The 16,295-nt window shown below is 42.4% G+C and overlaps 1 protein-coding gene across 1 annotated transcript in view; it reads left to right on the top strand.

The window, feature by feature from the left end:
- Positions 1-2,768: 2,768 nt before the first annotated feature.
- Positions 2,769-16,295, top strand: part of VAMP4 (vesicle associated membrane protein 4) — an 18,918-nt gene continuing 5,391 nt past the window's right edge. The window contains 6 exon segments of the mRNA XM_014456005.2: positions 2,769-2,915; positions 5,514-5,638; positions 6,859-6,905; positions 10,075-10,125; positions 15,163-15,263; positions 16,260-16,289. Of these exon segments, the coding sequence (XP_014311491.2) occupies positions 5,573-5,638; positions 6,859-6,905; positions 10,075-10,125; positions 15,163-15,263; positions 16,260-16,289 (295 nt within the window). The 5' untranslated portion in view covers positions 2,769-2,915; positions 5,514-5,572.

Here is a 16,295-nt window from a genome sequence, read left to right as displayed (position 1 = left end):
AAAGGAAGGACCCTTACATGTGAACCGCACGCGCGAGACACTGAACCGCACGCGCTCGCCCAGGACTCCGAGCTCACAGCCCCTGCCACATGCGGAGCGCCTCTCCTTCTCAGAGCTTGATTTCAGAACCCGCAATCATATCCGGGTGCGAGGCCTCGCAATTGGTCGACCGCCCAGACCTCCCAGGATCTCATTGGTCACTGATTTTTGTTCCTGGCACCTCATTGGCTGCGATGGGCTCGCCTCACGCAGGCGCCGAGCGTTTGTTTATGTGAGGCGGAAGTAGGCGGGCCCGGGGATGGGGGCGGAAGTGGCCAGTTCCCTGGAACCCAGGCGGGGGTCCGAACCCCGAGAGAGGGCAGGTTTCCGGCGCCCTGTGTTCGCTTCGTCACCAGTTCTTACCATGAGCCACATAGGAACTGAGCACTCATAATTGGGGTAAAGCTCCAATTCATAAAAAAGAAGTAAAAAGTTATGTGACAGTAAATCCAGCCAGACCTCTAAGTATGAGATTTGATTCCCAGGATTCTCTGCGTTGAGTAGTTTCCTTCTCTGTCACGTGGACATCTGCAGGCACACCAGTTTCCTGAGAACGCATGGACTGGTAGGCAGTTAATTCACTTTTATAGGGAAAACGAAGGGCATAGCCTTTGGGACCACGGGGCAATAACTGAAATTAAAAAGCCAGGAAAGACGAGGGAATGTTGCCAACGGCCATGGCCTGTGCCTAGTGCATCGGCCCTCTACGTGAGGCCTGTCACAAAGCCTCCTTTTGGATCCTGACTGGATACTGGGAAAGATTACAGTGTTTTCGCCATCATTTCATGATAAACTTCCATTCCATTGTAGGAAAAGGGGAAAAAGCCTGGAAAACAAGTTGTTTTTCTCCTAAACTCTAGCACTTGGCACATCTACCACAAACATCCTAAACATCCCATTTGATGGGATGTTCTCTACACTCAGCCCATAATACAATATTTTCTGCCACCAAAAAAGTTTAAAACAGCATTTAATAAACAAAAATTATGTAGGTGCTCCACCCTCAGTACAACTTCAATTTCTTGCTGAAAATGGTAATATATCAAAGTGAATAAATTGATCTATCCGATATATGACAGGTATTCTGTTAGAATCTGGGGATATAAATATGGTAAACAGTGCTTGCTGTCCTCCAAGAACAAATAATTCAAGTCGGTGAGACCGGAACCCCGTTCTGACTCTGTGTGTGTGTGTGTGTGTGTGTGTGTTTCAGAGAGGATAGAAGAGGGAGAGGTAGAAACATCAGTGATGAGAGAGAATCTGATCAGCTTCCTCCTGCCCACTCCCCACTGGGGATCCAGCCCAGGACCCAGCGATGTGCCCTGACCAGGAATGGAACCATGACCTCCTAGTTCATAGGTTGGCACTCAACCACTGAGCCACACCAGCCGGGCCCATTCTGACTCGTAAGTCCAGTGTTGTTTATCTTCTTCCAGGCTTACTTCTGTGTCTGATTTAAATTAACTGTAAAATGACATTTTCTAAGCTTTCAGAAATGTTGGGCATAGTCAGAGGGGCTTTGTTCAGGTGATTAAAAGAGTGAGGCTTACATTACCCTTCCTCTAACTAATTATACCAAAATGGTTGGCAAAACTAAAGAATTACGGTTTTTAAAAAAAATAGTTTATTCACAGCTCTTCAATGGCATGCCAATACAGCTCAATAATCATATTGCCTTCAGTTGTCTTGTAAGAAGGATGGAGGCCGTAATTGGCGAAAACTCTAATTGGCTACCAAAACAGGGAAGCACCCCATAACAAGCAGATATACAGATATAAAATCAACTGTAGATGAAAAAGCAAACACTTCTGATGTCTGGGGTAGTCTCACCATCAAGCTCAGGCAGAAAAACTATAGGAAGTTTCCCTTCTAGGTGGACCCTTTCAATCCAAGTCAGTCTGAGCCTGAGTAGTAGTCGATTGTGAATCTACACCCAGGCTTTCAGAAGCTTCAATTCATAGCCCACGCCAGTTAAATCAGAATTTCAGAATTGTGCTTGGGTATCAGTCATTTTTAAAGCTTCTCAGGTGATTCAACTCTACAAAATTAACTTGAGAGTGCCCTAGCCAAGCTATCTTTCAATTAGTTACAGTGTGTTTGATTTAAATATGCACCAAGTTAAAACACTTACCAACAAATAGAGGACCCATAGGTACTAAGTAAAAAAGACGTGTAGCAAACAAATGATGGGGTGGGGGAAGAAGGTGTAAACAATCCAGCTGGGGGGTGTGGGGGGAATGAATAAACGAAACAAATTTTGGATTCCTATGCCCAGCTACTGCAGGTTTAGGATGCTACTAACTTGGAGGGTGGAGGTCTGGGAGGAGGGAATAAGTGGAATGGCTTTGCAAGGGTGATTTCCCTCCTGCAGCCCGAGGGCTCCTGTGTCTGCCTATGCCTGAACCTGGTTATTTTAGGTCAGAACTCTAAAGGATGCACGTGAAGGTCCACCCTCCTTTTCTCCTCGGCTTCCTTCTAAAGGTCTCATCAGCCCCACCCCGACTGCCTCCGCCTCCCCCCAACACCACGCCGGGTCGGAATGGAACCTCGGGAACCAGTTATTCCTCCCTTAAAGCGCCTTGTAACCCTAGAGATCCGGATCGGACTCAGCACCTGCCGGATCCTCCCTTCCTGGGTAGAGAGAGGAAGGGCCGAATCGACTCCTTCGGCGATCGCCTTGGCCTGGCCCCGCCCCACGCCCCCCGCCCCCCGCCTGGCGCCAGGCCGCGGAGCGCGGATGAGCTCGATAAGGGGGGGCGCAGCTGCGGCGGAGCGCGCGGACGCCGACTGGGCGTCCACTGCCTCCGCTCCCCGCCTTCTTTCCTCGGCTCCCCGCTCCTTCCCGCAGCCGCCCGAGACCTCCCGGGGAGACTCAGGTACGGGCGCCCGCCTGGTCTCCGAGAGGTGGGGGGCGGAGGGCGAGGTGGGAGGAGGGAGGCGGAAGAAAACCGAGACGACGCCCCAGTCCCGCATCGTCCGCGTCGGGCCTGGGGGCCCGGGAGGGGGCCCGGAGCGGGAGCAGGCGGCGGGTGGACCGGGGTGCCGTGAGGAAGGGCGATGGGGCGGTGTGCCCCCGGGGGGAGGAGCCGGGAGGGAGTGGGTGTCGCGGGGCCGAAGGGACCGGAGTTTGGAGCAGACCTGGTGCTACAGATGGGGCGGGGGAGGAGCCTGTGGCTGGAGGGCCGGGCTCGGTGGGGATTTAAAGGGCTCCGGGCGTGAGCCTGGCAGGTGCGGGCGGGCGGTCACGGCGCTGACAGCTTCCGTGAATAGCGGCGACTCCGGGCTGCGTGCAGTTCCCGTCGCCGGTTTCCCGGAAACTGCAGCCGCGACCTCGCCTGCGGGCGAGAGACGGGGAAGGGGAGTCAGACCCGGAGTGGAGGCGGGGACGGGGGCGCCCTCGGCCCGCCAGCGAGCCTGGTGCGAAATGACAAGGTTGCCAGTTGGTTTCTGCCAACGTTTATCAAACAACAGGCTAGAACCGTGTTATGTGTAAAGCCCCCGAAAAGAGAACGCACTGCCTCTTCCAAAAATACACACGTGACACTGTAAACGTGGGAGGACGGCAGAGGAAGCAGACGGTGGTGGCATTTTTTAGGTGAATTGTGCGTGGCTATTCTGCCCTCCATGCTGAATTACATGACGAAGACTCCTGTTTACATATATATCTAGACACAAGCACCTGAATGCATACGTGAGTTTTTGTTTTGTTTTTTCAGAAATCTTCTTAGTAGAGTATAAGTCTTTAGGTTTTTTTCTGTGAGTTGTTTGGTACAGATATCATCCGTTGCCCGGTGGTTCATGATGCGTAGTTAGTTCATCTGCCTGCTGCTTTGCTGATGGCTTTTTTTGTTGGTCAGACGCTGGTTTCTTGCCTTCCTGAGGCTGATCCTTGGATTATGGGACCTGAAGATGGGTCTTGCTCACCATTAAGCTTGTAGCTTCACCGTGTATTTCATAAAGATGTTATGTAAATCTGCCTGTTAGGTGCTGCGAGAGGTTGAGGTAGCCTCTTTGTGGGGTTTACCATGCAAACAGGTGTAATGAGAAGCTCGGTCCTTCAATTGCTTCCTTTGTCATTTGTGGGCGTTTTGGTGTGTTTTTTTTTTCATGCATTCTGTAACATTTCTGCATGAATGAATTACTCTGAAATCAAGGCCAGATGTAAGGGACAGAAATATTGTTGAATGAACTCTAGAGTTGTTTACTCAGGTGGCAAGAACTTGTGTGTTTTTTCTTAACACGTGGTTAAGTTTCAGGTTCTGGAGCATTTCTTATTAAAGAAAACTTTCTTACCAATTTGTTTTGACAGGAAGCCAGCTTCAGATCTTACTTCTATTTCATTTATGAAACTGGACTGTGGGCTTATTTTTTTTGCATTATAACATTAACCAACTAACTGATGTCTAGCTATAGTTAATTTGAAGATCTTCAGATTCTTCTTGTGGAAGGGGAAAGAGGGCTGCTGGATGGTTATAGGGAAGAAGTGGTCTTTCTAGGACACAACTGTGTAACCTGCTGGGCCACTAACTGAGTAAATATCACAACTGATCATGCACAGCCACGGATTAATTGGGGCCTTTGCTTCTGCTATTTCAATGAGCAGAGTGGCTAACACTATTCATTACTTATCTTTACTAAGCCTTAGCTTTCCTGTCGTTTTCTAGTGCCTAAGAGTAACAGGAAATGCACATAAATCCCTGAGCAGAGTGCCCAGCTCGCAGTAAAACTTTGGGCACTCCTTAGCTGGTCTCATCTTTCATCCATCTTCTAGTCCAAGAATCTGAAAACTCATACCTGCATATGTCAGCTTTTTCTGGAGAAAATTTTGAGTATGTTGCAGACTCAAGCATGTTTCTGGAACAATGCATATTAGCATGTAAAAGGAAGTGAGACTTTCTGTGGGAAAAGAAGAATTTCTTACCAAACATCCCTTTTCCTGGAACACCCAGTGCTATGCTTCAGAACAGGATGTTAGGGTTTACAGAATGCTTTTGCATGTAGTGTCTGAGCAGACGCCTCCCAATTCCATGCAGAAGCCTAGAAAGTACTGTTTCACACATGAGAGAGCTGAATCTTTGTTCAAACAACTAACCTAAAGTGAGCACCGGAAGTGTCCGCTGACTGCTCACTCCAAGTGAAAATCCTAAAGCAGTCGATGTCTCACTTTCAGGGAAGCACCTATGCATTTCCTTCATGTACCTTCTGCTTTTTCATTTTATAAACATTTTGTCACTCATTTCCTCCACGTGTTCTCCTAAGAAAATTACATCCATTTTTTTCCTGATTTTTACTATTTCTTATATGTTGAGGCCCAGCAGGGAGGTCCCTGGAAAGGAGCAAGTGAGAAGGGAGTAGTTGAAGCCAGAGAAGTGAAGGAGGCCCCTTCACAATAAGGCCTTGGCCTCTGCTGTAAGTACTTTCTTTACCTGACACCCAGAAGTCTCAAATCCAGTGAAACCTATTTTTTCTTTAAGGTGGTGAGTACTTACTCTGCTGGGAAGTAGAAGAGTACTTCTAGCGTAAAAAGAAAAATATGCCTCCCAAGTTCAAGCGCCACCTAAACGATGATGATGTCACTGGTTCTGTGAAAAGTGAAAGGGTAAGTTCAGAATCTTAAGCTTTTAAAAAAGAAAGACTAAAAATGTCTTCATTCCTTTTATAAGTACTTTGTTTTAGAAAACTAAAGTTTATGGCTATATTCTAATCCCTTTGTTCGTCATAGTAAACGTTAAAAAGTAGTATACGTTACTTAAATTGGTGACTTAACTGAATTCTCCTTCCATTACTGATCTTGTAAACAGATGTTGGCTGGAAAAATGTTGAACTCTAATCATGTATATTCTTTTTTTTAAGAAGTCAAACCATTCACTTTATTTTTTTTTTTTAATTTTTTTTTTATTTTTTTTTTTATTTTTTTTTTTTAAATATATTTTATTGATTTTCTACAGAGAGGAAGGGAGAGAGAGATAGAGAGTTAGAAACATCGATGAGAGAGGAACATCGACCAGCTGCCTCCTGCACATCTCCCACTGGGGATGTGCCCGCAACCCAGGTACATGCCCTCGACCGGAATCGAACCTGGGACCTTTCAGTCCGCAGGCCGACGCTCTATCCACTGAGCCAAACCGGTTTCGGCCAAACCATTCACTTTAATTCATTGGGGCTTTTTCTGCACTAGCTGGTCCCTCTGCTGGCCATGAATGCTCTTCACCCTGATCTTTGGTTGGCTCTTTGTTACCGTTTGGATCTCAGCTTAAATTTCACCCCTGGAGAGTGATTTTCCTGGACAGCCTAATCTCATTCAATCCCCCTGTCTCTGTCTGTCCCATCACTGCTTTAATTCTCTGCATAGCATTTATCACCATCAGATATTTTTCTATGAGAGCTCAAACCTTGTCTGTGTTACTCAAAGCTGGTGCTTGGTCCTTAGAACAGTGCCCAGCACATAGATGCTCAAACATCTCTGTTGAATGACAGCTGACTAGAGGAAGGCCGGAGAAGGAGAAGGGACTTGCTCCTCCCAACTGCCCTCCGTTCCTTACTCCACACCGGCTCAGTGCCCTTTCTGCCTCGTGGTCAATCATAGGATTCCACCATTAGAAGCATTTTCTTTCAAAAGTCTGCCAACGTGGTTCTGTATCTTTCAGCTTCCATTGAAGGCCATGCAATTACTTTTCCCCCTGGAAGCTTGGAGTTCAGAAACTCCACCAGGACAGAACTCGTTTTATTACTCCTGATAGTGTGTAAGCCCTGAAATCTGAAAACTCAAGTCATTTTCTCCCTCTCTCTCACTCTCTCTCTCTTTTTTTTTTTTTACAGAGAAATCTTTTGGAAGATGATTCAGATGAAGAAGAGGACTTTTTTCTGTAAGTTTTTAACAGCTTTATTGGAATGTAATTGACATATAATGTATACACTATGAGTTTTGACATATGTACTGTACACATATGAAATTATGACCAAAATCAAATAATAAACAGCGCCATTATGTTCAAAGTTTCCGTGGACCTCTTGGTTATCTCTCATTCTCCCAATCTCTAGGCAATCACCGATCTGCTTTCTATTTCTATAGTTTGTATTTTCTAGAATTTTTTTTATTATAAGTGGAACCATACCTTATGCCTCTTTTTTTATTGACTTCATTCACTCTGCATAACTATTTTGAGATACATCCATGCTGTCACATATATCAGGTTTGTTTCTTTTTATTTCTGAGTAGTATTCCATTATATGAATATTCTGCAGTTCATTCATTCACTTAAGATGGCTATTTGGAGTAGTTGTACTTTTCAGCTATTATAAATAAGGCAACTGTAAACATTTTCATACAGATTGTTTTGTGTGAACATCTGCTTTCATTCTCTTGGGTAAATACTTAGGAATAGAATGGCTGTTGTATATGTACAGCTGTTTTCCAAAGTGGTGTCCCATTTTATATTCCCGTCAGCATTGCATGAGAGTTCTAATTGCTCCAAATTCTCATCAGCACTCCATATGGTCAGTCTTTCATTTTAGCCATTCTTGTGGGTGTGTAGTGGTATCTCATTACATTTTAATTCACATTTCCCTAATAAAAAATTAGGTTGAACATCTTTTATGTGCATATTTTTCATCCTCATACCTTTATCTTTTAAATGTGTTTTTATTGATTTTTTAGAGAGGGAGAGAGAGAGAAAAAAACACTGATTGACTGCCTCCTGCATGCCCCCTACTGGGGATCCAGCCTGAACCGGGGCATGTGTCCAGACTGGGAATCGAACCGGTGACCACTTGGTGCACAGGATGACAATCTGAGCCATACCGGCTGGGCATCCTCATATCTTTATTTAAAAAGTACATGTTAAAATCTTTTGCTCAATTTTAAATTTGTCTTCCTAGTAAGAGCTTTCTATACAAGAGCTTTTCAAGAAAAAAGTTCCTTATCAGATATGTTGTACAAATATTTTCTCCCAATTTGCAATGAAATCTTTTCATTTCCACAACAGTATCTTTTGAAGATCAAAGTTTTGATTCTGATGAAATAAGTTTATTAATTTTTTTAAAACTACTTTTGCTTATTTAAGAAATCTTTGCCAATCTCACTGAGATTTTCTTCTATTTTTTCCTTAGGAGTTTTATAGTTTTGGCTTTTACATTCTGGTCTATAATATACTTTAAATTAACTGTTACATATGGTTGAGTTAATTAAGTAAAGGATAATTTTTTTATTCTTTTGGCATATGTCTGTCTAATTGTGCCACCACCATTTGATGAAAAGGTTATTCTTTCCCCATTGAATTACCTTAATAATTTGTCAGAACTAATTGACCCGATCGATCCTTTGGAGTTATGTTTAGAAAGGGCTCTCATATGGGCCTGTGTTTATATGTGCAGAGTCGGGAAGGAGGACATACTGTTGTAGTTTCCTCTGGAGATTAATGTAGAGATAATCTTGAGAGGAACCATCGGTCTCCCTCTTTGTTAAAATGTTGTGAAGTTTTTTGTAGAGGTTTTTCCCGCCCCCAAAATAAAAACATTTTATAAAAAGTAATTGACAACCATGAGCACTGAACAGAAAGAGCCTACAGGATATAAAACAAATCCAATTACAGGAAATAGTATCATTTGTTGCATGAAGGGCAGATGAAGTGGGAAGATAATTTCCTACAGGTGACAAGATTTCCATAGAGTCACAAAGCTAACTGCTGGTCGTGCTGACTATGGTAAGGAGCCTTAGTCTACAGCAATAGCTACCTGTCAAAAAAGAACTCAGTATTGGAAAGAAGGCCAGACGCTTTGGTTAAATAAGTGATTACCTGAATGAAGTTCAGACACCCTTGTGGAAAACACGAACTCTTCAGGCAATGATTTACTACTGAAGGTCCACTCCCAGGTCATGCTGTGCGTCTTCCAAAGGGCTGGACAGCAAAACTAGCACACTTGTCCACAATTCAACTCCCGTACCCTGTGGTTTTGTCTGTGCGTTGGAAGGGAGACACACCAAATAAAGTTCTTGAAATAATTTTTAAGAATTAATCAACACCCATGTTTATAGCAGCAATATTCACAATAGCTAAAAGTTGGAAGCAAACAAAGTGTCCATCAGTGGATGGAGAGATAAACAAAATGTGATACACATATAGTGGACTTTTAGTCTTAAGAAGGAAGGACATTTTGGCACACGCTACAACATGGATGAACCTTGAAGATATTACGCTAAAGGAAAGAAGCTGGTCATGAAAGGATAAATTTTACATGATTCCACTTATATTATGTGCCTAGAGAGGTCGAATTTATAGAGAACAAAGTAGAACAGAGGCTGCCAGGGGCTGGGAGGAGTGGGGACTTGGGGATTAGTGTTTAATTAGTACAGAATCTATTTTCTTTTTAGTTTTGTAGTTTACATCTTATTCTCAATCATCAGAAGAAGAATCATTACTTAAAATATCTAAAAGGTTTTTTTATTTCCGGAATTTTAAAAGGGGTTAATTAAAATGATACAGCATTTTACTATAATAGAGAATGATTTGAGAAATGTTGATATTTTCATAGAGTTCTGCAAAATTTCCCTTTAGCCATGTTGTTAAGTTTAAGATGAGGAATCAAAAAACATACTTAAAAATTTGTATCGTTTTAAATGGATTGTTCTCTGTATCCATCCCTGATAATCAGCATTTCATTATGGCTGAAATTCAAGGTGATTGTACTTTTAGTTTTCTATAATTGATCATAAAGCTATTCATACTCACTGGCATTGTAGTTGTTATGGTATTTCAAAGTTTAATCATAGAGCATCCTGTGTGTAAGGGTTATATAAACCCAAATTTCCCTAAAAGTTATAATATTCAGAAGAATTAGGTTAATTGTGGCCAGCATTAAGTACCAATGAAGGACAGACATGATTACATATCATTCAGTTCCAACAGTACCAGTAAACTGTGATTCCTTATGGTGAATGACCATGTTTAGGATTTAGTTTGATTTTGTGTGTTTTCTGTTTTGTCCTTGGTTTTTAATGCTCTCATTAAATATATGCACTCGGTATTTTGTTTTCAGAAGGGGACCATCTGGACCAAGATTTGGACCTAGAAATGACAAAATTAAGCAGTAAGTTTCTGAGATACTCATTTGTTTAAGTGATTGTCATTTTTCTGTGGGGACCAGACCCCGGGGGGGGGGGGGGCAAACTACACAACCTGTGAGCCATGTCTGGCTGCCACCTATATTTGTAAATAAATTTTTATTGGAACATAGCCATGCCTATTTGCTTTCTTATTATCTATGGCTGCTTTCAAACTACAAGGGCAGATTTGAGTAGTTGTGACAGAGACCTTATGGCACACAAAATCTAAAATACCTATTATCTACCCTGCTCTTTATAGAGAAAATTTGCTGAGCCCTGATATAGACAAAATATAACTGCTGGGTTTTAAAAACGCAGTAATTTTTATTTTCACAAAGCTATCTCTGACTTATAGCTAAGGAAATGCAGTTCCTGGTTCTTGGTTTTTCTTAACTTGATTACCTTATTTCAAATCTATCTATTTAGCACATTCTCAAGGTCTATTTTGTTGTTTTTTTAAAATATATTTTTACTGATTGCAGAGAGAGGAAGAGGGAGAGAGAGATAGAAACATCCATGATGAGCGAGAATCATGGATCGGCTGCCTCCTGCACGTCCCACACTGGGGATTGAGCCCACAACCCGGGCATGTGCCCTTGACCAGAATCGAACCCAGGACCCTTCAGTCAACAAGCCGATGCTCTAGCCACTGAGCCAAACCAGCTAGGGCTCTATTTTGGTTTTAAGTCTATAACTTGAGCCCCATTTTCAGAATGATAATAAAAGCAAAATAATGGACTTTGTCTTTTGAAGTGCAATTGTCTTTTTGTATACAGTGGGGCCTTGACTTACGAGTTTAATTCGTTCCGTGACGGAGCTTGTAACTCAAATTACTTGTATGTCAAATCAAAAGTGAACGAGTGAGACACGTGATTCTGGGCTGATGTTGTGGTGTTCACTGTGACGTTCGCTGCACCAACTAACGGTGGGGTATCTGAAGCTGGCTCGTAACCCCAATTTTAGCTCGCAACTCAAAGCAAAAAATCGGCCGAGAGATGGCTCGTATCTCGAAAAACTCGTTAGTCAGGACACTCATAAGTCAAGGTCCCACTGTACTTCCAGAATTTTTCTCATATCTATTACTTATCCTAATCCATATTTTGATCTAAGATTTATGGCTAATTTTCATATTGAAGCTTTTGCTCTATATATTGTTGGTGGCCCATGATGGGTCATGCTGTAGTGAATGTATCTAATGATAGAAGAGTATGAGTCCCAACAAGAAAGGAGAAGGAATGGATGGAGCAGTGAAATAGCCCTAGAAACTGACCAAGCCGTACAGGCTAACTGCAGAAGAAAAACTGAGTGGCTCGGGCTCCAGTACTAAGGAGGGTTAGGCTGCCCTGATTTTTTTTTAATATATATTTTATTGATTTTTTACAGAGAGGTAGGGAGAGGGATAGTTAGAAACATCGATGAGAGAGAAACATCGATCAGCTGCCTCCTGCACACTCCCCACTGGGAATGTGGCCGCAACCAAGGTACACGCCCTTGACCGGAATCGAACCTGGGACCCTTCAGTCCTCAGGATGACGCTCTATCCACTGAGCCAAACCGGTTAGGGCAGACTGCCCTGATTTTGAGTATTGATGGCACATCATGGGAATAAGATATTGTGATGGGGTATCACATTTTTTTTAAATAAGTCTTTATTGTTCAGATTATTACAGTTGTTCCTCTTTTTCTCCCCATAGCTCCCCTCCACCCGGTTCCCATCCCACTCCATGCCCTTACCCCCCCCCCCATTGTCCTCATCCATAGGTGTTTGATTTTTGTCCAGTCTCTTCCCGAACCCCCCACACCCCCTTCCCCCTGAGAATTGTCAGTCCACTCCCTTTCTATGCCCCTAATTCTATTATATTCACCAGTTTACTCTGTTCATCCGATTTTTTTATTCACTCGATTTTTAGATTTACTTGTTCATAGATATGTGTTTGTTGTCTCTTTGTTATTCATAATTTTTATCTTTACCTTTTTCTTCTTCCTCCTCTTCTTAAAGAATACCCTTCAGCATTTCATATAATACTGGTTTGGCAGTGATGAACTACTTTAGCTTGTTCTTATCTGTGAAGCTCTTTATCTGACTTTCAATTCTAAATGATAGCTTTGCTGGGTAGAGTAATCTTGGTTGTACGTTCTTGCTATTCATCACTTTGAATATTTCTTGCCACTCCTTTCTGGCCTGCAAAGTTTCTGTTGAGAAATCAGCTGACAGTCGTATGGGGTACTCCCTTGTAGGTAACTGACTGTCTTTCTCTTGCTGCTTTTAAGATTCTCTCTTTGTCTTTTGCCCTTGGCATTTTAATTATGATGTGTCTTGGTGTAATCCTCTTTGGATTCCTTTTGTTTGGGGTTCTCTGCGCTTCCTAGACTTGTAAGTCTATTTCTTTCACCAGGTAGGGGAAGTTTTCTGTCATTATTTCTGTCATTATAGGTTTTCAATATCTTGCTCTCTCTCTTCTTCTGGCACCCCCATAATTCGGATGTTGGTACGCTTGAAGTTGTCCCAGAGGCTCCTTACACTATCTTCATATTTTTGGATTCTTTTTTCATTTTGCTTTTCCGGTTGGGTGTTTTTTGCTTCTTCGTATTTCAAATCTTTGACTTGATTCTTGGGATTCTCTAGTCTGCTGTTGGATCTCTGTATATTATTCTTTATTTCAGTCAGTGTATGCTTAATTAATAATTGGTCCTTTTTCATATCCTTGAGGGTCTCACTAAATTTCTCAGAGGTTTCTAGAAGATTCTTGAGTAACCTTATAACCGTGGTTTTGAACTCTATATCCAGTAGTTTGCTTTCCTCCATTTCTTTCATTTGTGACATGTTTCTTTGTCTCCGCATTTTTTTATGCTTCCCTGTGTTGATAGAGTGGCTTCGTGTGCTAGGTGTCCTATAGGGCCCAGTGGCTCAGCCTCCCCAGTCACCTGAGATGGATGCTCTTGGTGCACCCCTTTGTGGGCTGTGTGCACAGTCTTGTTGTAGTTAAGCCTTAATTGCTGTTGGTATCATTGGGAGGAATTGACCTCCAGGTCAGTTGGCTGTGAGGACCAGTTGTATCTACAATGGGAGAACTTCTGTGCTGGAAACACCCTTATGGGGCAGGACTTGCTTCAGTGGGGCTTTGGTGCTCACTGAGTCTGCCACCTGAGTGTGTCTCTTACGGATGTGAAGAGTTGTAATCTGGTGTGGTCTCACTTTGACCACTGGGTACACTGGCTCTTGGATCTCCAAGGAGGTGCAAAGTCAGCCACTGCCTGAGGCCACCCAGCAGGAGCTATAGAGAGATCTGCAGATTCCTCATCTTTGTTTGGGGTTTGGAGGTGCCCAGATGAGGCACAGCTGTGAAGCAATGCAGGCTGCTGATGAGCCTTAGGCTTTCTTTTGGAAGCTCTGGGGTTCTTTGACCCAGCTGTAGTTTGTTAGATTAGGTTGCAAAAGGCCAGACCATTCATATGCAAACGCCTCTGCGCACAGCTTGGGTGGAGTTGTAAATTGGGTGGAGGGTGGTCTCAGGAAATCACAGGGTGGTGCAAATAGCAATGGTTGCCCATTGGCCCTGTCCCTTATAGGTCCCTGGGTCTCTGTGTCCCGTGGCCCCATGCAGGAACAATGAACGCTGCGACCACCTCTGAGAGAAAGCCGCCCTTGTGTTCTGGCCCAATGCCAGATAGTCCAGTTTCTCCCCATATGAGTTTGGGTCCCCAGAGTCTCACCTGGTACTGGAGTTCAGAGCAGTCGGGAGGTTGTATCTCCCTCCCAATTGAAAAAGACCACAGTGTACCCAGCTGCCAGCCTCCGTACCTTTGCTCTTCCGCACCTCTGCACCTCCTCCCAGTCTAGATGCGCTTTTCTCTTTCCTTCTTGTTGTAGAACTTCCACTCAGCCAGCCTTCCTGTGGTTCTGGATGATATCCACTTTTTTTTTAGTTGTAGTTTTGTGTGGTTGTGCGAGACAGCAAGTTCAGGTGTTTACCTATGCCGCCATCTTGGTTCCTCCGGGGTATCACATTTTTGATGAGATACTTGGACTTTACTCAGGTAGCTGCTGGTGTGAAGAAATATGTCCACACTTATCCTAATCCTAGCTCATGGATTCTGAAATATAGAACCAAGGTCCCAAGAAATTGATTCAAGTACTAGACAGGGTGTTTTTATTTTCTGTTGCTGTGTAACAAATTGGCCTGCAATTAGCAGCCTGAAACAGGACACAACTGTCATCTCAGGTTTCCCATGGGTCAGGAGCTCAGTCACTGCATAGCCGACCCTCTGCACAGGGTCTCAAAGGCCTGAAATCGAGGTGTCACCATGACTTATTTCATAAATTAATATAAGGTCGTTTTTGCCTAATGATTGGAGCAACAGAGGAAAAATAGACACTTAAAACAGTGAACACGTCTGTGTTGATGTACTCCAGAGTGAGAGTAGGCAGCTGAAAGCCAGTCATTAAAATTTTGAATGTATATTAAACCTTCATTGAACAGCCTAAAATTTGGATAGAACAGGCCCTCATCACCTGATATAAAGGAGGAAATCATATTTTTGTTCTGAAGATCAACAAACATGAAGGTTTTCCGAGTTGCTCCATTGTGGGTGCTTCAGACCTTCCCAGGTATTGCCAGTGTCTTAAACACTGTTTAAGTGAAAACCGAGGAGCAGTGAAGAAAAGAGTTTTACCCATTGAGTGTCAGTGTCCAGGAGCAGACCTTACATTTCCATTTGGGGAACGGTGTTTTCATGAGCTCCTAACATACTTGGGCAGACTCCTTCGTTAGTCCTAGTGTGTGAACTATACAGCAGACTTAGGTTACAGCTGTGTCCGTGTGATGCCTCAGCTCCCTGCTGAAAAGAAGATGAAGCTGATAGGTCAGAGTCAAGCTATTTGACTAAATTCTGCAGTACCTTTACATTTCATAGTTGAATAATTCTGAAAATTTGCTATTTTCTTTCATGTCTAATGAAAGTTTCAAAAATTATAAAATCCTCGAGAAAATTAAATATTGTTCATCTTTTTTTTAAACTAGTGTTCAGAATCAGGTGGATGAAGTTATTGATGTCATGCAAGAAAATATTACAAAGGTAATTGAAAGAGGGGAGAGACTAGATGAACTACAGGACAAATCAGGTACAGATACTTTATATTTTTCTTGAAATTATTAACCTATGTTTTAATAGTGTACTTCTCCCATTTTTCTAGCTGAAGTTTAGGAACATGTGACTTAGTAAAATAGTATTTGGTTCTTAACTGGTGACTGTAACGTTTTCACTTTAGCTTCCTTTACTTTAAATCATCTTGTATTATTTCTTCAAGTGATCAGTTGAGAATGGAAAATTTAAAAATTCATTGTTGAAGAGTTAGAGTGGCGCGTTTTTCTTTTTTCCTGTTACATTGATGTGCTTTGTATTTCTCATCTCCAGGAGAGATCTAATCATGTCATCACTTATTTCAAATGTATCTGATAGTTTTATCTTTTCTTCCTCTGGTAACATGTTAGTCTCTGTGCCTATAATAGGTACTCAGATATTGTTTAACTAATGAGTGACTGAATATATGACTAATCCTTCATAGAGTTGTTTAAAGAAAAAACTTATTTAATCACTTTTAAAATTCATATTTTTTTGCTTCTAAATCAGTCACTTTTTGGTCTTCTAAGAATGTAACTTTCACATGTCAATTTTTTCTGTAGATGTGCCAAGTACTTGAATTTTTTAAATTTACTTTTTAAAACTTATCTTTATTGTTGAATGTAATACAGATGTATCCTTTTCCCCCATTGACCCTTTCTAGCCAACCCCCGCCGCCAAGTACCTAAAGAGTATTTTCTCACCAGAATTCATAAGTTTGTTTGAAAGGCTTAAGGCCCTGGAAAGACTTTTCTTAATGTTATAAATACGGATTGAACAAACTGACCTGCAGCAGTTTTTTGCTTTTTGATTTTTTTTTTTTTACAATACAGAATGTCAAAGTTTTTGGGTGGAGGAAAGGGAGGGTGTTGTTTTCATGCTTAAAAGGGAATACATTTGCAGAAGTAGAAATTAATATTTTCTTGTCTTTGTGTGACTAGATAAAAGAATCCTGTTATGTCGTTTAATCCTTCTCTCCATCCTCTATGTGATATAGAAAGCTTATCGGATAACGCAACTGCTTTTAGCAACA

The sequence above is a fragment of the Myotis lucifugus genome, unplaced genomic scaffold (genome assembly GCF_000147115.1).
Source record: "Myotis lucifugus unplaced genomic scaffold, Myoluc2.0 scaffold_54, whole genome shotgun sequence".
NCBI classification, from domain to species: domain Eukaryota; kingdom Metazoa; phylum Chordata; class Mammalia; order Chiroptera; family Vespertilionidae; genus Myotis; species Myotis lucifugus.
This window is presented reverse-complemented; position numbering and strand designations above follow the sequence as displayed.